Source organism: Stigmatopora nigra, chromosome 12, assembly GCF_051989575.1.
Source record: "Stigmatopora nigra isolate UIUO_SnigA chromosome 12, RoL_Snig_1.1, whole genome shotgun sequence".
NCBI classification, from domain to species: Eukaryota; Metazoa; Chordata; class Actinopteri; order Syngnathiformes; family Syngnathidae; genus Stigmatopora; species Stigmatopora nigra.
In genome coordinates, this window is record NC_135519.1 from 13,473,842 (window position 1) to 13,496,699 (window position 22,858).

At 41.5% G+C, this 22,858-nt stretch overlaps 4 protein-coding genes across 8 annotated transcripts in view; 2 read left to right on the plus strand and 2 right to left on the minus strand.

Annotated features, from left to right (window-relative positions):
* Positions 1–5,867, plus strand: part of arid5b (AT-rich interaction domain 5B) — a 56,807-nt gene extending 50,940 nt beyond the window's left edge. For all 3 annotated transcript variants that reach the window (XM_077729347.1, XM_077729349.1, XM_077729346.1), the window contains one exon: positions 1,365–5,867. In XM_077729347.1, coding sequence (XP_077585473.1) covers positions 1,365–3,062 — 1,698 coding nt within the window. In that variant the 3' untranslated portion in view covers positions 3,063–5,867. The remainder of the gene's footprint in view (positions 1–1,364) is intronic.
* A 1,368-nt stretch (positions 5,868–7,235) lies between these two features.
* Positions 7,236–9,537, minus strand: avpi1 (arginine vasopressin induced 1). Its single transcript, XM_077729350.1, has 3 exons — positions 9,370–9,537; positions 8,299–8,609; positions 7,236–7,736 (listed from the first exon to the last, which is right to left on the minus strand). Exons 2-3 carry the CDS (start codon positions 8,586–8,588, stop codon positions 7,505–7,507), a joined length of 522 nt encoding a protein of 173 aa, XP_077585476.1. The 5' UTR covers positions 8,589–8,609; positions 9,370–9,537; the 3' UTR covers positions 7,236–7,504.
* Positions 9,538–10,143: 606 nt separating this feature from the next.
* Positions 10,144–14,350, plus strand: plek (pleckstrin). 2 transcript variants are annotated; one of them, XM_077730423.1, is made up of 9 exons: positions 10,144–10,508; positions 10,984–11,139; positions 11,210–11,391; positions 12,116–12,207; positions 12,297–12,481; positions 12,558–12,662; positions 12,728–12,811; positions 13,715–13,788; positions 13,858–14,350. In XM_077730423.1, exons 1-9 carry the CDS (start codon positions 10,467–10,469, stop codon positions 13,907–13,909), a joined length of 972 nt encoding a protein of 323 aa, XP_077586549.1. In that variant the 5' UTR covers positions 10,144–10,466; the 3' UTR covers positions 13,910–14,350. The 2 variants fall into 2 exon arrangements, with proteins under 2 accessions (XP_077586549.1, XP_077586548.1); XM_077730422.1 differs by having other exon boundaries at positions 10,289–10,508; positions 13,715–13,784.
* A 2,281-nt stretch (positions 14,351–16,631) lies between these two features.
* prokr1b (prokineticin receptor 1b) lies at positions 16,632–22,054 on the minus strand. 2 transcript variants are annotated; one of them, XM_077729863.1, is made up of 4 exons: positions 21,939–22,054; positions 19,881–20,354; positions 18,313–18,802; positions 16,632–18,244 (listed from the first exon to the last, which is right to left on the minus strand). In XM_077729863.1, exons 2-4 carry the CDS (start codon positions 20,300–20,302, stop codon positions 18,110–18,112), a joined length of 1,047 nt encoding a protein of 348 aa, XP_077585989.1. In that variant the 5' UTR covers positions 20,303–20,354; positions 21,939–22,054; the 3' UTR covers positions 16,632–18,109. The 2 variants fall into 2 exon arrangements, with proteins under 2 accessions (XP_077585989.1, XP_077585988.1); XM_077729862.1 differs by having other exon boundaries at positions 16,632–18,802.
* Positions 22,055–22,858: the final 804 nt, after the last annotated feature.

Consider the following 22,858-nt stretch of genomic DNA (forward strand, 5'->3'; position numbering starts at 1 on the left):
AGGACATAGTATAGTAAGGCTTTTTTGGTAAAAAAAAAAAAAAAAAAACGACATAGTATAGTAAGGCTTTTTTTAATCCCAAAAATATGACATTATATATAAGGCTTTTTTCCTTTAAAAAATTACATAGTATAGAATCCTAGTTGGGAAACATTTTCTCTTAATTAGTACTTGATATTTGTAGTCAAAACCTTCCAATGACCACGGAAAGTGTAGTCACTTGGTTGGTGCAGAGGTTAGTGCACAGGACTTCGGTCTGGGAGACCTGGGTTCGAATCTTGGTTGAGACACTTTTTCACTTAGTTGTTTCTGTGGACTTGTACTCAACAAAACTCAGATGATGACTAAGGAAAGTGTAGTCACTTGGTTGGCGCAGAGGTTAGATCGCTGGACTCCCGTCTGGGAGACCTGGGTTCGATTCCCGCTGTCGTCCTTTGGCTGATCACCACACCAAGTAGTCTGGAAATGGAACAAGAAAAAAAAAAAGAGAAAAACCTTTTTAATTTTTATGAAACACTTAGTCATACTTTTCAGCAAAAGGTTATATTCCGAACTGCCTTCGGCAGTTCGGAAGACACTTGATGGACCTGTATGTGCGAAAGGCGTTCTCGGGTCGGCCTTCGGCCGACCCTCGACCGCTTGCTTGGTCAGTGAACCGCCGACACCGGGAAGCGAACTCACGTTCTCTCGGTGCAAAGGCGAGTGTGCAACCCACAACACCAACTCGTGCCCCACTTATACAAGGGTGTTGAAACGTTTTATCCAAGGAAATGGGGTGAAACACTTAGTCATTTTTTTGTTAAAATGCTTCATTCACCACTGAATACTTATACTTATACACTTAAACACTTAGACATTTTTACTTATTCTTTTAACTGATTTTTTTGAAAATCTTTGCCGGCACTGGGAATTGAACCAGAGACCAAAGAGTTGGCAAACTGATGACTTAGCCACTGGGCCACCACCCAGTGAGAGAGAGTGGTAGTAGTTGTACTTTTGTCTCTCATTTACCTGAATAATATTGGGAAAATTTTTGCAAGCACTTGGATTTGAACCCAAGACCATAGAAGTAGGAAACCGATGACTTATCCACTGGGCCACCAATCTCCAAGATTTGGCAGAAGTATTTGTTGCATAGTAAGGCTTTTTTCTTTGAAAAAAACTACATAGTATAGTAAGGGTTTTTTATATTAAAAAACGACATAGTATAGTAAAGCTTTTTTACTTAAAAAAATGACAGTATAGTTAGACTCTTTTTCATATTTTATTTTTTCAGTTTACTAGAATGCAGTAGTAGCAACTTTGACATAGTTTTCCAGGTAACAAGTCCATGATGCCAATGACAATCATCGTCTTCTCCGCAGGACTCCAAGGCAGAAGTGAGCACCAAGCCGGAGGTCTCGGCCGTGGACCAGCCCATCGTCATCGAGGAGGAGGAGGAGGAAGAGGAGGAGCTTCAGGTTACGCTGAAGGAAGAGGAGTCGCTGGCGGGGGAGTTACCGGCAGTGGCGCCACTGTGCTTCAAGGAGACGGAGTCCAGCAGGGCGCCGCTGGCCCCCCGTGCCCTCCATCCCGGAGCCCAGCCCGAGTGGCGGAAGATCAGCGAGGTCCTTCAGGCCGCCAAGACCGAGGTCCACCCCTTGGCCAGGAGCGCCTACCCGCCTCACCTCCGGGACCAGAACAGACCCCCGGGGCGAGACGAGCCCTCGGAGAGTCACGGCGGAAGGGCCCCGGCGGCCAGGGTGCCATCGGCGTGCACACAAGATCGGCGGGCCGTGGAATCCGGCGGTGGCGACTCCTTCCCGGAGAAGGACGACTACACCACCATCCAGAGAGACACTCCGTCGCATATGGCTACGGCCTACTGCAAGACGGGCCAGGGCGTCATGTCGCCGCTGGCCAAAAAGAAGCTCCTCTCCCAAGCCTGCGAGTCCACGTCCTTCTGCTACACGTCGTCCTTCCGACCTCCACCAACATCTGAAAAAGACGGAGAAAAATGGAGAGGTGAGGAGGAACCCCCCAGGCGGCACGTCCCCGACGGCGTACCGGAGGCGGCGCCCGTCTTCAGGCCGTCGGTCATCCAGCACGCGCAGAGCAGCAAGCCCCCACGGGAGCCGGCGCCGGCTCCCGTGGGCGCCCCGTGGCAGCCCTTTCTCCCCAGGACACGGGAACGAGACGGCGCCGACAAGAACTCTGAAAAACTCCTCCGATCCCGCAACTTCGTCACCCCCGGCGACTGTTACTCGTCTCCGCACCTGCACAGCCTGTACCGCCAAACGGAGCACTGCCTGAGCCGGGACCAAATGGGCGGCTACGCCAACGGCGACGGGGAGCCGGGATTTGTCTGCTGCGGCCTGGAAAAGGAAGGCTTGGCTTACCGCTCGCACTACAGCGACGAAGCGCAGACCGGAGAGGCGGACAACGAACCCAGAGACTTCAGCCTCTCCAAGGCGCTTTCTCAACGGCTCTCCAAAGCGTCCTTCTGCGCCCTCCCTTACCCCATGGCGCATATCCCCAAGGGGTGCCGAGCCTCACCTCCCATGCGGGAGCCGTCGCCGCCCTACCCGAGTCCCAAACCTCTGCCGGAGTCGTCCCTCGTCCGACCCGCCAAACGGCTCGTGGGGGACCCCGAGGGCGAGGAGGCGCCGGAGAGGAAGGTCCGAGCGGCGACGCCGGTCCGCCCGTGCCAGGCGGAGGAAGCGTCCCACTCGGCGGTGGCCCACCTGGACAAGGGACACACGGCTTACACCCTGTCCCGCGCCGCCCCCCTCTACGCCGGCCTGTACCCACCCGGCGGCCTAGTGTCGCAGGACAGCCTTCAACGGCACCCCGGCTTACAGTACCTGAAGAGCCAGTCGGCGGTGTCCCCTCTGGTTCCACCCTTGGCCTTCCACTCCATGATGCTCCACCGGCAGCTCCTGGCCTCGGCCCCCGGCCCGCACCACTTGTTCCGGCACCCCGGCGGAGCCGCCTTTTGCGGGGACCTGTTGCACCAACTGTACCCGCTGTCCACGTTGCCCCCTCCGCAACTCTCGTCGGTACACCCCAGCACTAGACTGTGAGAGACCACACCCCCTCTCCTCTCTTAACTCCCCCGACCAAGGTAGAGGGGGGTCTTTAGTCGGGACGATGACTGATTGTCAAATGTGATCTGTGAGACAGACTGAGAATTCCATTAGTTTCTACATCGGTTTATATACTTTGCACTGTTCTGTGTTGTTTTCTAAAAAAAAAAAAAAATTGATGACCACTTACTTACTGTATGTTTTTTGTTGGTATTCTTGTTTGCACAATTCTGCCGTGGATGTGCTCACGTTTGGTTTCGGCTCCTCCCCCGTCGGCGGCGGCATCATGGTTCTTATTTACTGCGTTCGCACGCACGAGGGCTAAAACTGTGTCGCTGGAAACACTACGCCGGGAACCTGCGCATTAAAGACTGGCCAAAATGTGTCATCGTTGCTTTGGTTCCACTTTTTTGTTCTTCATGCCTCCATTCTTACTTCCACATATTAAAATCCAACCTGGTAATAGAAATAAATGGATTAAGCCAACAAGAAAAAGGGGTGAAACTCAATTAAAATGAAAACAAATTGACATTTTGAATGACATTAGCGACTTGGTGGCGATTAACGGCATTTAATCTCAGCGCCTTCAACTCTATTTCAATGAATCCAATACGCACAAATGTGAACTCTTGTTAACATTTCACAAAGCTATTTTTATAGCATTATACCTTAGACTGGAATGCACAGAAAATAGCAAGTGGCAAAATGGCCGTGTTTCAATTCAGGTTCTTCAGCCTTTGACCAACAATATCTAGTTAAAAAACACATTTTTTAAACCGTTTTGGGCCAATTCAGATTAAGCTCTCGCTCAAAAAGACAAACGGCACTTGAATTTTTACTTTTACTCTGCAAAATAGCGGAGAAAAACAATAAACGCCATCTATGTCGCTATTATTCCAGCTAATTGTCATTTTTATTATATTAAAATACAACTGCCAAATTTCTACAAAAATTGAGGTTCCGATTCAGGTTCTTTCTTAAATTAATCTAATTTTAATCACCTTTCTGCTACTAAGACAAAGGCTGTACAACCCAAATGAGAACACGATCACAATTAGCATGCTAGCAGAAATGCTACAATAGCATAAAAACAAATATTACCTGCAAAGGTGCTGTTGGACACGACGTCCCGATCCATTTCATGCAGACAAACGTTGCTTTCCGTTGACTTTTTTTTGCAAATGACGGTCCATCCACGGACTGTAGCGACCACTCGCGCCGGCGTGATGACGCTGCGGAACAAATTGCAAATCAGCGTTTGGCATTTATGACTTGAAAAAAAAACATTTTACTGTCAAAACACGCTGAGAAAAATGTTGTATTTTTGTTTGGTTCATAAGAATGTGGTCAATTAGCACGCTAGGCTAGCATCCGTGCCTTTTTTTCACCGCCTAGTGATACAATTAGCGCTAAAGACGTTAGCGCCTAGCATTTTTTTTTGCCTGGAGTAGTGCGCTTGAGCCACCACGTGGAAAATGCAAAGTTTGTAAAAGTAAACTTTAATTCTGGTGGTTGTGCTGAGCTGAATTAATTCTACATTTTGATGCTGACTGACTAATCAAAAGGCAAATTAAGTGTGTGTACTTCTCAGGTTTGGGTGGAAAAAAGCAGATTTGTCAAATTTGATGTATTCTGGATTGTCCAACTCGTATTTTGACAGAAAATGGGGGAAAATTGGCACTTAAATAAGTTTTCTTACTGTTTCTACGTAATTCTGGTTGTGACATCACAGCAGATTTGACGATCACTTCTTGCGCTGAGCTAGCTAGCTCATTCTGGATGTGATGTCATCGCTTCTTGCTTGGTGGGCGGGGCCAAGGGAGCTGCAAAAGAAAGACTTAATTAGGATCTCATTTCATGAAATCTTATTGGAATGAATTTATTTTGAAAATACGCCCTACCCTCATTTCATCTGAACTTTAAAGCGCAAATTGTATTATTAGCACATTTTTAGTTTCTTTACCAACCACTAGATTTGCAATTTGACCCAGAATGCCTTTGAAAACAACACTTTAGTATTTTTTCAATCTTAAGGTCCTTTTTTTCAGCTATTCAGCATTATTAGCAAAACAACTAAGCACAATTTTACCCCCCACTAATACGTACAAGATATTTTTGCACACGAGTTGGACAGCTACATAATACTTGCAGAGCAAAAACTACTTCTAAATTGCCATGTACGCTCTACTAGTGAACGCTTGTTAAGATATCAAATAGTCATAGGATATGTCATGCGTACAATTTATACATTGGTGAAAAATAAAAAATATCGCTGGTAGAAAGGACCTTAAGATATTGAAATAATTCTGAACAGGCACTATATGTGGTGGCTCTAGTATGCAATATATATATACATGTATATGTGTGTATATACTCACGGGATGTTTTCATCTTCACCTTTTTGCTTCTTCTGTTGTCTTTTTCTGTGTACAAAAAGATTTTTTAATAAAAAAAATAGCACTGTAGATACCACGCCGCCCTCATGTGAGAGTGGTGGTTATCCAAAAAACTGTTATAATCTGTAAATAGCATCAAAGGCGCTATATATGTATGTAAAGTCGGTTACACACACACAATCTAGCCTCTAACAAACACTACGTTTTGGAATTTAGGATTGAATTTTTATTTGTTATTGTTTTTTTTGTGTTTTTTCTGTTTGTTTTTTGTTTTGTTTTTATACAGTAGCTATCTGTTTACCAATCAGCCGGCTGGCGAGGGAGACAAAAAAAATTGAAAAGACATTTTTTTATGATGCTATGACCTCCTGTATATTTAATTAAAGTATTTTACTATCTAAACTGTTGACTGACTTGGAGTCTGTTTTTTTAATAAAGGGACAATACATAAACATACATATATGTATTCGGCGACTTATAGTCTGCAAAATGATAGTACCCCAAATTAATTGTTAGCCTGTTAAATCAATTCTTTAAAAATCAAATGTTTTTTGGGGGGTATTTATAGAATGAATGGAAGTCTTTACGCTGCAAAAAAATGGCACAAGATGAAAATGATCAGTGCACATAAAATTGGGGCAAGCGTCACTGAACTGTTGGTTGGCTTGTCGTTAGTGAATAATTGTCGGCGTGCCGATTAAATTGCAACGGCGCTCCTCCCTAAACCCCAGCGGCAATCTGTTTTCACTCCTTTCAAGGCTTTTTTTTTCAAAATCGTCTCATCTCACACACACACACGAACATACACACACACATTCAAGGGTATTCATTATATTAGCCACACAAAAGATTCTTTCAGCCTGAGACAAAGATTTGCAGTCTTTTCTTTTGCTTGACTTACGATGACTACGATTTTGGCTGAAAATCCATGTTGGATTCTGTTGCTTGACATTTAAAACAAACATAAAAATAATCCAAATTAGAGATGATCGGAAATCGGGACCATTAAAAAAAGGCTTTAAAAGATGATCACTTAATGCTAGCCTTTAAAATTCAAATGGATTACAAGTTTATAGCTTTCAAAGGCAGTAAAAATAGCAACAACAAAAAATCAGTCATCTCATTGTCTCAACCAATTTATCCTCACTAGGTTCACGGGGGGTGCTGGAGCATATCCCAGCTGATAGTGAAAATTTCTTTTCCAATTGCATTAATGTATTTTAAGAATAAATTCCTTAGCTGTCTGTGTGCAATAACAATTAAAAAGCGGCTATTTAAATGACTTACAACTCGTTGGAACATTAAACATCTGCTAGCCTACCCTGCTATTAAATGCAATACAAGTGCGTTCTCTGGCGGACGTTAGGAGCATTACAGGTGACATCATAACTTGTGACGGACGTTGAGAAAACTAATGTTATTATTTCTTATTATAGTGCTCATAAATTGTGGGGCTAGTCCATTTTTTAAATCATTTTATTGTTATTTATATTTTTTTTTTAAATGTAGCCAATGGAAAAGTGCACTTGTGCCAAAATATATATATATATATATATATATTTTTAAGTTTTTTATTAAAGTTCTAGGGTTCTAGGGACCTTTCAAGCCTTATGGAATGCAATATCAATAAAAATATGGCCCCATTTTAGACTCAATGTAACAAAACGTTACTGCGGTTGTCAGTTTTATCATTTATTTTAACTTTAAAAATTACTAAATAATTATAATTCCCTATCCAATGAGGCCAAATGATCGAAAAAATTCCAGAAAAAAATAACAGTGAATAGAAACATTTTATTCAGGAATTTCAACGTTACACTTGGCAGTATTTGATAACGTTTAGTGAAATAAATGCAACTAATCCGTCACAAAAAAGTACATCTTGAAGTCTTGAGTTCGTTCTTCAAGTGAAAATGTGGCGCTCTATGACTCATGCGTTTGCGTTATGGCGTTCCATTCATGTCGCAATTCCAGTGAATAGTAAGTAGTTTGTACCTCAACGGTTGCAGAAGGTAAATATTACTTTCCAGTTTTGCTCTCCAGTCAGTGTCGTATCCTATGGAGGTATCTTTCGGGGTCCCGCTCGCCACGTCTCCTGGCGCCCGAACCGCCGGGAGTTTCCCCGTCGCTAGACTTTACGGCCACTCGGTTCTGGGCGAGCGCGGCCTCGGAGCTCGCTTCCGTGGCCTCGGTCGGAGCCTGCCGATGGGAATCTTCGGAATCCGCCTCCTGGCTGGATTCCTTCTCCTGGTCGCCCGCGTAACCCTCTTCGATTCTGAACCGGGGTTCCAAACGTGAGAACGTTAAATCAAACAAACTTGCGAGTGCAGGTCAAACTTCCAATTTTGTCTGGGAAGCTAAAAACAAATTCTGCTTGTTTAGGTTCCTTGTTCAAATAAAATGACCGACTTTCTAAAAAAATCTGAGATTTTGGAAGCTTTTTTTGTGTTATTGATTTAGTGTTTTAGTATCGAACCCGCCACTTTTTTTATAATAGTATCCGTCCGTAATCGTGACCGGACTTTTGGTCGCCGGGCGTTTGGTCCCTTTTGGTTGCCGGTCAAATGTATTTAGATATTAAACATTACTTGGATATTTAACAGTACTTGGATATTACCCAGTACCTAGATATTAACCAGTACTTAGATATTAACCAGTACTTAGATATTAAACTCTCTCTCATGAATATAATTTTGAGAGCTGGCTTCAACAGTAAACTCTATCACATTTAACTGAAATTGTTGATCTGAACAACCAGCAATTTATGAAGGAAAATCTTTAAAATAATGCAGACTTGCTCCGATATTTTCCAACCGTAGAGAAAAGACAATTCATACCTGAGTCGATTGAAAGCTCGCATCCAGTTTGCGCCTTGGTTTCTCGGACCTCTGCGGCGGCTCTCTGTCCGAAGTCCCGCCAGAGCCCGGGCCAGCTGGGCTTCGTCCCGGCGCCCCCAAACCAGGCGGGCCCTCTGCTCGGCGTCGCCGTCCCCGGCCGCCCGGAAAAGTCTCTGCAACTGCCACAGTTGGACTTCGCTGAAGATGTCAGCCGAGCCGTGCTTGCGCCACAGTGTGGACGTGCCCGCCGTCGCCGGGGCGACGGGACGTGCGACGTGCTCGGTGTCCATCCCGAGAGAATTGAAGGACTTCTGTGAGGGGAGAGTTGTATTTAGTCAATGAGTCAAAGTCATATGACCCACACTGCTTTTTTTGTTTTTCTAAAGCTTGTCTACTTAGAGGCAAGTCGATTGCTCCACTTTTTTTAAGCGTGTTGCATGGCCACTTTTAAGTGGGACGCGTGCAGATCACCCACAGCCTCAGGCCAGATTCAATATGGGTCAGATAAAACCGGCCAATCCTTTTCACTGTTAGATACTTTTACAGTCATTGCACTAACCATGTATACACTGAATTGACATTGTTCAACTAGTTCAAATGGTTTTTGTGTTGACTGCATCAAATATAGTGAGCTTTTTTCTTTGCCTATTCCCTTTTATTTTTGGTTGGTTAATATAGCAAGAAGAAAATATCATACCCAGTTATTGGAGGCATTATATCAGGCTTTAAGGGCAAGGTGACACTAGTTTGGGACTAACATTCAAAATTCATGAAGAAGTTTCATGTTTAGTGCGCATGCGCGGCGTTATTCTGCTAGGCTAATTATGCACGTAACTATTCTTCCCTCACGTGCTCTATTAATCTAAAATCTGCCTGTGCGATGTCGAAAAAATGCAAAAGACAGCTTAGACACGCACTAAACCTCGTTGATATGGCAGAAAACAGCTTTCTTGAGCTATAAGTTTTAGCTGTAGCCTAAAATGTATATCCTCCACGGACATATCCATGGTAGATTCGACACGAGAACTATTTACTGATTGAAACAAATCGCGTAAAATCGAAGGTACCTACCTTACAAAGCGTGGTGCAGAGCCAGTGTGCACTCGTATCGATATTTTAACGTTTTATTCTGCGGTGTTTTCCCAAAAAACACTGTTGTGATGACGAGAACGCCTTGAGGGAGTTTAGCTCCTGGTCCACTTGTGTTTTGCCAGTTAGCATACGTCTTGGCTAATGGGAGAAGAGGATTTCAGGTGGTGGGCGGGGGGAAAGTCCTGCGGGGGCCAATCGGAAGGCTGGATCGACGAGTGGCATCGCTATTCTGCTGACGTCAGCGCATTGACGTCAACGGCACGGGACGACATTAGTGTGCACGAGATGAGCTTCCTGCGCATGCGTTGACGTCATTCCACAAAGGCCTTAACTGTATAATATTTCGCATGACGCAATTTAGTTATGTCCAAATTTTAAGAAACATTGGAAGCGTAAATTGCTTTTAACTCGGCAACAGACAGAATAGAACGAATGAAATGACCTCTTTCAAGATTACACACTGACATCATAATTAAAAAGAAATTATTTGCCTTCCACAAAAATTGATTGTCTAACACATTAATACATTAAATAAGTTATACTTTATTTTGGTCAATGGCAATTCCTAGAAAAGTTTTTGGAGTTTTTAAAATTCAGCTTTGGTACAATGAAAGACTTATGGTGTCATAATAAATATTAATATATATATAATTATAACAGATTGGGAGAGGAAGGCTATTCATAAATATATATGGAAAAAAAACATGAATAAACTTTGTGCACCCTTCAAAGATGATTTTTTTCCCAGCAAAATATATACAAATACATCTTGGTCTTGGTCTTAAAAGCCCGAAAAGCAATTTGGAAGGGAAGCTGAAAAAAGTCAAGCATCATTTATGAAATGAATCATGTCCTAAAACATGTCCTAAAAAGTAGAGTTTGTCATAGAAGTGACAAGTCAAACGGGCTGATAAAAAAAGGAAGTTTCTTTGTCAGACATAACACACTTCCTGCTCTCTTGTCTGTCCGCTACTTATGTTTGACTCCAAAACAGGAAGATAACAGTAGATTAAAAAAAAGAATAAAAGAGAGGAAAAAGTAGGAAAAACCGCCAGTTGAGAAGTAACATAGTAGCAATGGAGCCGCAACAGATAAGAGAAGGCTACTTGGTGAAAAAGGTAAGAAGACGCCCTTCGTTCCGTCGACAGAAAAAGCGTCCAATTCATTCATTCATTGCAGTGAAAAAAAAGTCTTCAGTAGCCAAACGTGACTTATTGTCCCTTAAGGCTGTTTTTGTTCTTTCCATCTCGCCATCAATTATCGGACAGCTGCGACCATGAGACAACTCGTGTTTAATTTAGTCAATCAACATTTGTCTGTTTTCTCTGGACATTTTTTTCTTCTCTGGAAAGAAATGACACAAACAAGTCAGACTTTACATGAATTATTGTCATTTTTTTCTACCAATGGGAAAAAAATAATTGTATTTAATTTATGATGCAAAAAAAACTTGCAATTTAGCATACAATTAGCCTAGCATGTATCTTTTTGGGGATGTGGGAGGAAAAGGCCACACCCGGGATCGAACCTTCGACCCCAGAACTGTGAGGCCTATAAATATGCTTGTTGAAAATGTTTTTTTTTGACTCAAAGCGAACGGTGTTAAACTACTGGAGGGCGATGTGGGTGGTGCTGTCCGAAGACGGACTGGAGTTCTACAAGAAGAAAACGGAGCGGTCCCCCAAAGGGATGATCCCTCTTAAAGGGGCCACGCTCATCAGTCCCTGTCAGGACTGTGGGACTCGAACGGTACGTCCGTCGTGAACTTGGGGCAAAGCATGATCGTAATAATAACAAGAGTGTTTCTCCGATTGGCCAGTTGGTGTTCAAGCTGACCACAACCAGCAAACAAGAGCATTTCTTCCAAGCATCGCATGTTGAGGAGAGAGAATTGTGGGTAAAGGACATCAAGAGTGCCATCCGATGCCTGCAGGGGGGCAAAAAGTTTGCCAGGAAATCAACCAGACGCTCCATTCGCCTGCCAGACACCGTCAACCTTAAGTAGGTCTACGGTCTGTACCGGACGCCCCGCTGCCCGGTTGGTATTGGCCCACAGTTGTTCTGGTTTCAGCCACAGGGAGGCAGGACGATACAGTAAAGTCATTATGGCTGTCCTAAGCAAAGGGATTCATTGGGGTTTTGTCATGGATAACAAATATGGCCGGGAGTATTAGTAGTAGTAGTAATGGTAGTAGTAGTAGTAGTAGCGGTGATAGGAGTAGTAGTCATAGTGATAGCAGTAGAAATAGTAGTGCTAGTAGTAGTAGTGGTGGTGTTAGGAGTAGAAGTAGTAGTAGTAGTGGTAGTAGTGCTAGTAGTACTAGTAGAGCTAGTAGTGCTAGTAGTGCTAGTAGTAGAAGTAGCAGCAGTAGTAATAGCAGTAGTAGTGCTAGTAGTAGCAGCAGTAGTAGTAGCAGTAGTAGTGCTAGTAGTAGAAGTAGTAGTAGCAGTAGTAGTGCTAGTAGTAGAAGTAGTAGTAGCAGTAGTAGTGCTAGTAGTAGAAGTAGTAGTAGCAGTAGTAGTGCTAGTAGTAGAAGTAGTAGTAGCAGTAGTAGTGCTAGTAGTAGAAGTAGTGGCAGTAATAGAAGTAGTGGCAGTAATAGAAGTAGTGGCAGTAATAGAAGTAGTGGCAGTAAAAGTAGTAGTGGTAGTAGTATGAGTGACTGTGCTTATTGGGAAGTGAATTATTTGAACTTTGACCTTACCTGCCATTGTGTTCTGTTAGTGAGCTGTACACTCAGTTGAGAGACCAGGACGATGGGGTGAAGGAGTTGAAGCTGGAGCAAGAGAATCGAATCTTCAACCACTGCTTCACTGGTAGCGTTGCTCCAAGTCTTCTTTCCTATGTAAAAGTTCATATTGAGATTTGAATGCTATACCTTTAAAAAATGAATTTGAAAAATAAGGTTGTACCGTGGTGGATTGGCTGATATCCAAGGAGAAAGCCAGGAACAGGGCGGAGGCGCTCATGTTGGCCACGGGCCTCCTGAACGAGGGCTTCCTGCAGCCCGCCGGGGAGCTTTCCAAGGACGGAGCTGTCAGCGGGGATAAATCCCTCTTCCTGGATCAAACCCGGGCTTTTTACTACTTTGTAAGTCCGGGCCTTCCAATTCTTTATTTTCAAAGAAAGGTTACTTTTCCAATTTTGACAACCGACGTGTGGACAGGCCGACAGCGGCTTCTTTTGCGAAGGCAACTCCAGTGAAGACGAAAGTCTCGTCAAGGACGAATTCCGAGGGAATATTGTCAAACAAGGCTGTTTGCTCAAACAGGTAAGCCTTTCAAAGTGGCAAAGTCTGCATGAATTTTCCCATCCTGATGGCTTCCTTGTTTCCAGGGCCACAAGAGAAAAAACTGGAAAGTCCGCAAATTCATCCTGAGGAATGACCCTGCCTTCATGCATTATTACGACCCCACCAAGGTGTGTATTAATATCTCTTCCAAATATAGTCACTGGGGGTGGAAAGCAAAGTTTCAAAACCGTCATTGAGCCAAAGCTGCTTTCCTCTATTACATATCCAATTTTTTGGATTGGTACTAGTAGTAGTAGTTGTAGTAGTGGTGGCAGTAGTAGTAGTAGTAGTAGTAGTAGTAGTAGTAGTAGTAGTAGTAGTAGTAGTAGTAGTATTGGTAGTAGTAGTAGTGGTAGTAGAAGTAGTATTGGTAGTAGTAGTAGTGGTAGTAGTAGTGGTGGTAGTGGTAGTAGTAGTGGTGAAAGTAGTAGTAGTAGTAGTGGTGAAAGTAGTAGTAGTAGTGGTGAAAGTAGTAGTAGTAGTAGTGGTGAAAGTAGTAGTAGTAGTAGTGGTGAAAGTAGTAGTAGTAGTGGTGAAAGTAGTAGTAGTAGTAGTAGTAGTAGTAGTGGTGAAAGTAGTATTAGTAGTAGTGGTGAAAGTAGTAGTAGTAGTAGTAGTGGTGAAAGTAGTAGTAGTAGTAGTGGTGAAAGTAGTATTAGTAGTAGTGGTGAAGGTAGTATTAGTAGTAGTGGTAGTAGTATTAGTAGTAGTGGTAGTAGTAGTAGTAGTGGTGAAAGTAGTAGTAGTAGTGGTAGTAGTATTAGTAGTAGTGGTAGTAGTATTAGTAGTAGTGGTAGTAGAATTAGTAGTAGTGGTAGTAGTATTAGTAATTGTGGTAGTAGTAGTAGTAAACTGTTTTTTTACTTCAGTACTTTAGTTTTTAATTACCCGCCAAAAAAATTCCCCCAGGAAAAAAAACGCAATGTAAAATTGTAACCTATCAGATTATTGATGTAAAAAATACAAACTCTCCTCCCCCAGTCACTATTAAGCATGGCAAACTTTGACAAAAAGAAAAATTTCCCAATCAGGGCGATGAACCTCTGGGGTCCATCCACCTGCGGGGTTCCGTGGTGACGGCCGTGGATTTCGTACCCGACGGTGGGTCAGCGCCACACGATTTCCTTTCTATGCTTCCGCCTTTTTAAAGACTAATTTCTCACCGCCATGGCAGCCAAAAGATACGACGTAGAAGGCGACCTGTTCGAGATCATCACCTACGATGAAACGCATTACTACCTGCAGGCGCCCACCGCCCAGGAGAGAACCGAGTGGATCCAAGCCGTGCAAGAGGTGTCCAAAAGTGGGAAGTAAAAATGAGCAGCACCAATACAAACTAAGGAGTACTAATGTGTTACCTTGAAGGGTAAATCTCATATTAAAAATATTTCTGAAATACTCTATGAATCAAAAGCATACTATCAATATCATAAGTGAATATGACTGTCTGTGTAAATGCAAAATATCAAATTAGTCAATTTGAAAAAAGAAATTTGTCTATCTTGATGAGAACCTGATGCTTTTTAATAATAAAAATCAAAATTTTCTTACCGGAAATTTAAGATGTTGCTTCTAATGTCGAAATATGTCAATTTTTTTCGATGATTCATATTACTGCAGTAGTTGTCACTTTCTAACAAGAAATAAAAAGAAAAAAAATGCTCACATTTTCATGTATTTTTACTTTAAAAATTCTGAGTATGGCACTCAAGGAATAACATTTGAAAATATGAATTGTTTATGGCTCTCTCTTTCAAAAAGGTTCCCGACCCATGGTTTATAACATTAAAGTTTAGTGACCTTAAGCCCCGCCCCCCCCATACTTCAGGTTGCCAGGCAGCATAAAAAAAAAAAAAACGTTCGACCCTTTCAATTTGCGCGTCTTCAAATAAAAGGTCGTCCGCCTTTGTCTTGGCGCAAAAGTTGGAATAAAAATGGATTGTCGTGGGCTCAATCTGAAGCGCATCGACGGAAAAATGAATCAAGACGGCGAATATCTTCCCAAAGGGAAAAAAAAAGCAAAAGCGCATTTCCCGTGATGACGGCGAAATGTAATTTTCAAGGAATGAACTTCATCCTAGCTCAGTGCACTCATAAAATTTGACGCAATGTCCCCTTTTTTCCAGCCACATTCATCTACGTTTGTCTAAAATAATCCGATAAAGGTGGAAGTCCACCACAAAAGGACTCCATTACAACAAAGCGCAGGATTATATTAAAATGGAACCTTTTACATGAGCTACGTCAATCATTTTGAAAAAGATAGACTTTGGAAAAAAGCCTATTTTGGCTCAAAACTGGCCTGGTCGTGATAAACAAAAATTGCTATTCAAAGACACAGACAACATAAAACAGCAATACATAATGAGCAGGCAGGCAGACATTTAACAAATGCACAGTTGTTCATTTGACCTGTTAAAAGACACATTGATTAATCTGTTATAAACGCCAGCGCGAGAACGACCGGGCGACGACGGCCAAAACGACGGCGCTCATTATTCAGGGGCAGCCAATGATTTGCTGTCAAGATGGCTGTAGGCCATGTGGAGGGGTTGGGGGGTGAAGATGCAAATGGTCGCAGAACTCTGATGGTATAATGAAGGGGTGCTAAAGCGGAGGCCCACAGGCTGGAAGTGGCAAATGAGGAACCTTAAAAATGTCCCAAAACCAGCAGGAATTCACCAGGAAAAACAGAGAGTTAACTGGAAATACCTTAAAACCAACAGTAAGACACCTGGAAATGGCTAAAACCAATAGTAGGTCACCTGGAAATGCCTAAAACTGAAATCTGAAATGACCTGGAATGCCTAAAACCAATGAGAAATGACCTGGAATGTCCCAAACCAGTTGGAGATACCCTGGAAATACCCCAAAACCATCAGTGAGCCAGCTGGAATGCCCAAAACTGAAATCTGAAATACCTGGAATGCCCAAAACCAACAGAAAGCTACCTGGAATGCCCAAAACCAGCCAGAAACCACCTGGAAATACCCCAAAACCAACATAGACTCACCTGGAAATGCCTAAAACCAACAACAAGTCACCAATAAAGCCCAAGACCATCAGCGAATCAACCAAAATACCCCAAAACCCGACAAGAAATCAGCTTGAAATACCCCAAAACCATCTCACCAACGAACAATGTAATTTGTCGTCCAACCTTTTTAGGAAACAAACCGCTACATCATCGCAACAATTTGGAGAGGCAATGAAAACGACAACATCTCATTGGCGTCCCTGGGTAAAATCACAAATGCCATTGAGGCATCCAAAAAAGCACCAGGAATGGATAAACACAAAAATTCCAAGACGTCAAAGCCAAAAAAACATTTGCGAGTCCCAAAAAAACACAACCATTCTTCTCATTTCCATGAATCAAAGTTGTTATCTCGCAAGTGGACAATGAACTTTGAAAGTTGCCATCATTAAAATAATGCGCCATTCAGCAAGGTTGTCCAGATTTATTAGAGCAGACGCCATTTGTCGCCGTTCCTTCAACGCGGCCACAATTTGGACTCCATAAGTTAGATTTATTGGGGGCGCTCAAGCAGACAATTTTACAGTCTAGTGATTTTCACAAGATCCAGTCAGCATTCGTTCGGAGAGAACGGCTTAAGAACAAATCGAGTGCGCTCCACTATGTCCAAATACTTGCATTAAAAGTCAACGTCTTCACATTTTTTTGCAGGATAAAGCTGCCAATTTGAATAAATATACTTTTTTAAATACCAATCCGCATCATTCAACTTCAAATTAAACGCCAGATTAGCCCGTGACGACCAATTGGATTCATATTTGTCCTTTAAAAGTTTCAAATGGGAAATATTGCGAGTTAGCGGAGATAAATTATGATTCATTTTGGCCACTTTTAGACATTTTATTAAAGTTGAGCTGGGTTTGTCTTACATAATAACGATACAAACGAGTAATTTAATAAATAAAATGCTATTCTCTTTTCCATTTTCTCACATTTCTGTATTCTTTCTATAGTTTGTTGACTTCTGTATGCTAATCATTGACATTTTCTTTTAATTCTAAATATCATTAAACATTAAAATTGCATTCCATCTTGGCAAATAGCTTTTTAAATGTCTTTTCTATACACTGGAACTATGCGCAAATACATTTTTTTTAATGTTCTAACTGTTGCACACATGCGAAAAACCCCAAAACCAAAAAAATCGAGAAAAACCAACACTCAAATAATGAGTCATTCCATTTAAATATGAAAATACGCCATTCTACTTTTTTTCCTGGATGTCATGCATGAGTAAAAATACATTCCAAATTTATCTAAACTTACGACTAGGAACCCGCCATTTTTTTTTCCTCCTATGATTTATGATAGTGGTTCTAACACAAGAACACATTGCCTATAATGTCACATAAAGGTTAAGCAATAATGAACACGACATGTTGCCTTTACTGACTCACTCCAGGAAAAGAAAAGAAAAAAAAAGCAACAGCAAACACGCCACTAAATGCCACCACACAATAATTATATCATTAAGCATAAGCTTTTCCAAATAGCGAGAATAACAAGCCGTATTGTGTCAGACCGCGAAACAATTCCGGGTGAATATTAACTGGCAACCATGAAATCACAATGCAGATTGCATAAGACAATGACACCAATTAGCATTAGCATTAGCAACCAGGTCAGCAGGACTACCAAAAACCCTTTTAAACGTAATTAGAAAAGATATTTTAAATAAAGTGAGTGACTATCTTACTGTCAACGCATATATTTGATTTATGAAACAATAGTTTTGTCAATAGACTCAAAATAGAAGTATGGCGAGAGGAAGTTATTCTGGAACTATTTTAAAATATGTCGTATTGGCCCGAATATAAGACGAACGTCTCTTTTTCAAAATTTTTGATTGAAAAAAAATACTTTTTGAACGGCAAATTCCATTTTTAGACAAAAAATATTGACAATAGTCTTTCTAAAAATGATTCTAAAAATATTCAGAAAAAAAGCTTGTTATTTTGCCTCATTCTTAATATCTGAATATTTAAATAATTACAATAAAGTGAAATCGCATCTGTAAATAAACTATTTGTCCATTTTGAAATGTCAATGAGCAATCTATCGTAACAAAACAACAAAATTGCAATAACTGCATTTAGCATTCAAATTTCCCTTTAACGATATCTAGCGCCATCTAGCCTTGTGATTGGGTACAGCATCTAGACCCCAAAATGTTTCTATCTCATTTCAATTCAAACGAAAACATCGTCTTACATTCGGGCCAAGATGGCAGAAACCTTCCATTATTCCATTAGATTTTGAAGAAAAATACCCAACGCCATCTACGATGAAAAACCGCCAAGGTTGGAAAACCACTTGTCTATCCACTAGCTACACAAATAAAGAACGTGCTTGTCCAAACATTAAACAGATTTACCTCAAATGAATACATTCAATCTCCTCTGTGACGGGCAAGGACGAAGTCCTTAAATCCTGTTCGTCGGGCGGCGTCCGAGCGCTGGCGTAGGACGACCTCCATCGCAGCAGCACCATTTTCTTCAGGTAATCGACCGTGTTGTTCTTGACGCTGACAAAGCAGAAGGTATTGATCATGCCGTTGCTCATGGCCAGACACTCGATGATGTAAAAGACCACCAAAGAATTCTTCTGGCGGGAGATCAACGTGGGGTGGAAGTCCCGCAAGATGGCGAAGCCGTAATACGGCGCCCAGCACAGTACGTAGGCCAGCAGGATCCCCATGAGGACCACCACCGTCTTGCGACGGCATCGGAGCCGCTTCCGGGCCTGCTCCGTCTGGAAGCCTGGGACTTTCTTGAACCAGAGTTCTCGGGAAATCCGGGCGTAGCACCAGGACATGAGCGCCACGGGGCCAACGAACTCCAAGGCGAAGACCAATAAAAAGTAGGAGCGGTAGTAAACCTGCCGGTCCACGGGCCAGATCTGAGCGCAGAAGACTTTGGGGGCGGAGGCCGATCCGCCACCCTGAGGGGGGTACCTGGTCTCAGAGGCAAAGTAGGCCGAGGGGATGGAGACCAGGACGGGGACCATCCATACGCCGGTGATCAGGCAGTAGGCCGTTTCGTACTTCATTCGAGGTTTGAGAGGGTGGACGATGGCCATGTACCTGTGGGCGGAGACAAAAGAAGGAAAAATGACTTTTTCTTTTCATATTTGTTGAATCTAATCAAATGTCAAGGTATGAAAGCGAACAGGATCTGGTTTGCGGATGTCAAAATGAGCAAAAATGTCACATATCTCCTAGTATCGCGAATTTGATCTTACAATATTGCAATGTACGTTTTCATTTTATGTAATATTACGCTATGGTATTGCAGGAGAAGAAAAATAACATATTTTTGCCATCTACATCATGATTAGGTTGCCAGGTTGTGATGAGAAAATATCTGAAAAACTATATTTTGATACTCGATTCCAATCTACTAACAAAAAAAGTGTTTGTAACCAAAATGAAAATGTTTACTCTTGCAGGAATTGATTTAAATGGATTATAGTGAATAAAAAGAAGCCAATATTATGGATTAAATTAAGCAAATCCACTCATTTACATGTCAAATGTAATGTCTTTTTAACGAATCATCCATCATATGTATTACTATGCGTTCTGCTTATTATCTTTTAGTGTGGAAACAGCAAAATGCAGACATCATTAAAAGACAATTGTGCCTGTATTTGTCACAAATACTGATATAGCATTAAGATTGAGTGCTTTAATTATGTTTAGAGACTTTAGAATATATTTTCCTTAAACTGAAAAAGAAAAGGGGGGCCGGGGGGAAAACAGAATACAAATAGTAGTATGTTTCATAAGTAGAGCAGTACTTTATATATAAATTTGTCCTAAGAAAAAGACCAAGTAAAATAATCAGTGTCCAAATTTTGTATAAGAGATGTAAGAAACACCCAAAAGAGGAAAAGATAAGAAAATAATGACAAAAAGCATGCAAAAACCTTTTCTAAAAGTCCAAGAAGGAAGCTAACGTTAGCATACAAACATGCACAACAACCCTCTAAGCTATATTCAACTTCAAAACAACTTAAAAGTGAAAAACACACACAAAAAAGAAGAAAATGATAAGAAAATACATTAATATAATCAATTACAAACATGCAAAAAGCCTTTGTAAGAAGGATGCTAACATTAGCAAACGAGCACATGCACAAAAAACGTGCTAAAGTCTTACCTGTCCATGGCGATAGCTAGCAGAGCATTGGTGGACACGTAGAGGGACACGGTACGAAGATAGTTGACAGAAGCGCACAACACCAGACCGTGTTCCCACGACAACTGCTTGACCACATAGTAGTCCACCAGGAATGGACAGCAGACCACGGCCACCAGAAAGTCTGACACGGCCAAGTTGGCGATTAGCAGGTTGGTCAGGTTACGTAGCTTCTTGTAGCGCATCAACGTGGCGATAAAAATAAAGTTGCCAAGTCCGCAAACCAACATGATGCACACTAGGACTACACCGATCACAATGGTGGCGATAAAGAAGACCAAACCCTGCGTGGCGTCCGGGATCTCGTCTGGGGGGACGCCGTAGTCCAAGTCGTAGCCGTCCGGGTCGCGATCCCACGAGTGGTTGGCGTTGGAGTCCGCCATTTTGTTCGGAGGAAGCTTCAAGTGTTTTATGTCACTTTTGATGCATGTTCACCTTGAAGAAATAGGCATATGTGTTATTATTCCCTATTTACACATTTTCATGTATTTTGACTTTTAAATTTTTAGCGTGGTGCCCAAGGACGGACATTTGAAAATGTGTTTTGAAATGAAAATTATTTTTTATGGTCATATCTGTCAAAAAGCTTGCCGACCTCTGGTCTAGAAAATGCTAGAAAATAGTGGAGAATTATTTCTAGAATTGGTTATTTATTTTTATTAAATAATGGACTCTGAAAATGGTTTTTAGCACATAATAAGGAAATCACGTCATGGGATCTGCGACCTATCTCGTACGCAGTCAAGTGCTCTGAGGCGCGCACCGATGGATATCTTGTGGGAAAGCGAGGAATTGCGGAGCAAGTACACGTCACCCCCGGGTCAAGATTTGGCTGTCTACTTGTACTTGATTTATTGGTTTGGCTTTCCATACTAGAGTTTAAAAAATAATAAAATCCAGGTTGCATCTATTGACTTGGTTGCAGTAGCAAGCACAGCCACAGAAGACATTGTAGACCTAGTTAAAAAAACTGGAGCCACACCCAAGAAGTCCATAATGTGAAGGTTAAATATGCAGAATTACTCTTTCAAAATGATCCAAATAGTCCCTCAGTTGTCCGCAATTAGTTGTTTGCATTTAAAACCCCGCCCAGAGTCTTTTGACCAATAATTAAACCATGTTTACACATGTTGCTGTCAAATTCTTGCAAAAAACGCAATGTGAAAAGGCATAAAAGAGCCAACTGTGGACTTTACTGTTGCAAATGCGCCCTTTAACTTAATATAATAGAAATGAAAAGAACCTTCCTATTGTTTTGAGGTCTCAAATATAGCGGTCAACAAAAATGTCGGTCTTTGACTGTGACATGAAACGGATCAATAGCTAATTAGTTAGCATTAGACGCTACACAGGTGGAACCAAATAGATAAGCAACTGTTTTTGAGTCTTGGTGGAAGTCCAAACAGCTCATTAAAATAATCAAGATGCCACTAATTGCTGCCTGGCTTCTTCTATTTTCTCTCGAGGAGACAGCAGTAAAACATTCAAAGTCAAACAACTATGAAAGGAAAATTATGGCGTTCATCCAGGACAGATAATTCCTAATGTTTTGGATTATAAATTGCAGTAGCCCCACAAAAAAAACATTAAAAGAATGAAAAAAAATACATTTCGCTGGAGTATAAATCGCGTTTTTGAGTGGTATTTACAAGCATTATACGTTCAAGTAATAAAAGGCAAAACATCCACTTGTTAAAGCCATATGTTTGGATAATTAGACACGTAAAAAACCCACAAAACAACCTATTACCATTCAGAAGGGTATAAAAAAAGATACAAATAAGTAGCAGCAATAAGTAGTGACAGGCCAAGCCAAACTATGTAAAAAAAAATGCAATTTATAGTCCGGCAGATACTCTAATGAGTGAAAATAGTAATGACGTTCTGAACCACTATACTATCAATTTATACTCAGACATCAGTCATCAAACATAGGAGAGCCTTAAAATCAAAATATATTTTTCCCAAAAATCCATCAATTTTCAACACTCTTATTTTGAAAAGCATATCTTAACCTACCTGCCAATCAAATGGAATGTCCGGCAAGCGTTGGAATTAATTCACGTAGCAATTAAAGAGCCATCTTGGATTGGCTGGCCAGTAAAGTGGAATGAATCATCCAGTCTCCTTCCTCCTCACTCCTCGCTCGCTCGCCTCCTTGGAAGAGAAGAGAAAACAAAAAGTTGTCCCTCCGCCGACTTAAATCAGCCCCCCCCCTTCAACGACGATGATGACGACAGCGTGGCGGGGAGGGGATGGCGAGGAAGAGGGATTAAGGGGGAGGGGGAGGATGTGCGGGTGCCAAAAGGTTGGGGCGCCAAATCCGTCCGTGTCAGACAACCTGCTGATGGATGCACCTTCAAGGCTCCAAATCACAACATTTAATCGATGTGTATTAGTATTTTTTAATGTACTTGTTATCTGGGTTTTGATACAAACCCCCTTTTGGTGGAAAATGGAAAAGCTTTTTTAATTCCAGCCCATCTGCTCTTGTTGGTTCAGCCATTTTGTTTACTCTACACAGCATGTTTATATCCATTAAAAGTCGGATAAAAGTCCTGAGAAGCTTGAAATCTCATTTCAATATCATTTATATTATAAATAATGTTAATAGGAAAATAATACATGCTTTGGCTAACATTATGTGGATAGAGATCATTAATCTAGTGAGTTGGGAACTGTATTTTTAGTCTATTAATCAATGTTTTATTTAAATAAATATATTTATAGTATTTTTCAGAGTATAAGTCACAGAATACACGAGGAAAAAATATTTGTAGGTATCATTTTGATCAGAATACAAGAGTAAACATAAATAAGATAGTATATTGAAGTAACAATGGTAAAATAGAGTATATCAGGCTAAATATGGATTTTTATAGAGTTTTTCAGAAAATAATGGCCTAAAACACCAAATAACAACCTCTTGACAGTCTAAA

Coding starts and splice junctions, on each gene's coding strand:
- plek (XM_077730422.1), top strand. CDS start 10,467: ATGGAGCCGCAACAGATAAGAGAAGGCTACTTGGTGAAAAAG. Junction 11,140..11,209: donor AGGACTGTGGGACTCGAACG/GTACGTCCGTCG, acceptor CCGATTGGCCAG/TTGGTGTTCAAGCTGACCAC. Junction 12,208..12,296: donor CTTCAACCACTGCTTCACTG/GTAGCGTTGCTC, acceptor TTGAAAAATAAG/GTTGTACCGTGGTGGATTGG.
- avpi1 (XM_077729350.1), bottom strand. CDS start 8,588: ATGGACACCGAGCACGTCGCACGTCCCGTCGCCCCGGCGACGGCGGGC. Junction 7,737..8,298: donor CGAGCTTTCAATCGACTCAG/GTATGAATTGTC, acceptor ACCCCGGTTCAG/AATCGAAGAGGGTTACGCGG.
- prokr1b (XM_077729862.1), bottom strand. CDS start 20,302: ATGGCGGACTCCAACGCCAACCACTCGTGGGATCGCGACCCGGACGGC. Junction 18,803..19,880: donor CTAGCTATCGCCATGGACAG/GTAAGACTTTAG, acceptor CTCCGCCCACAG/GTACATGGCCATCGTCCACC.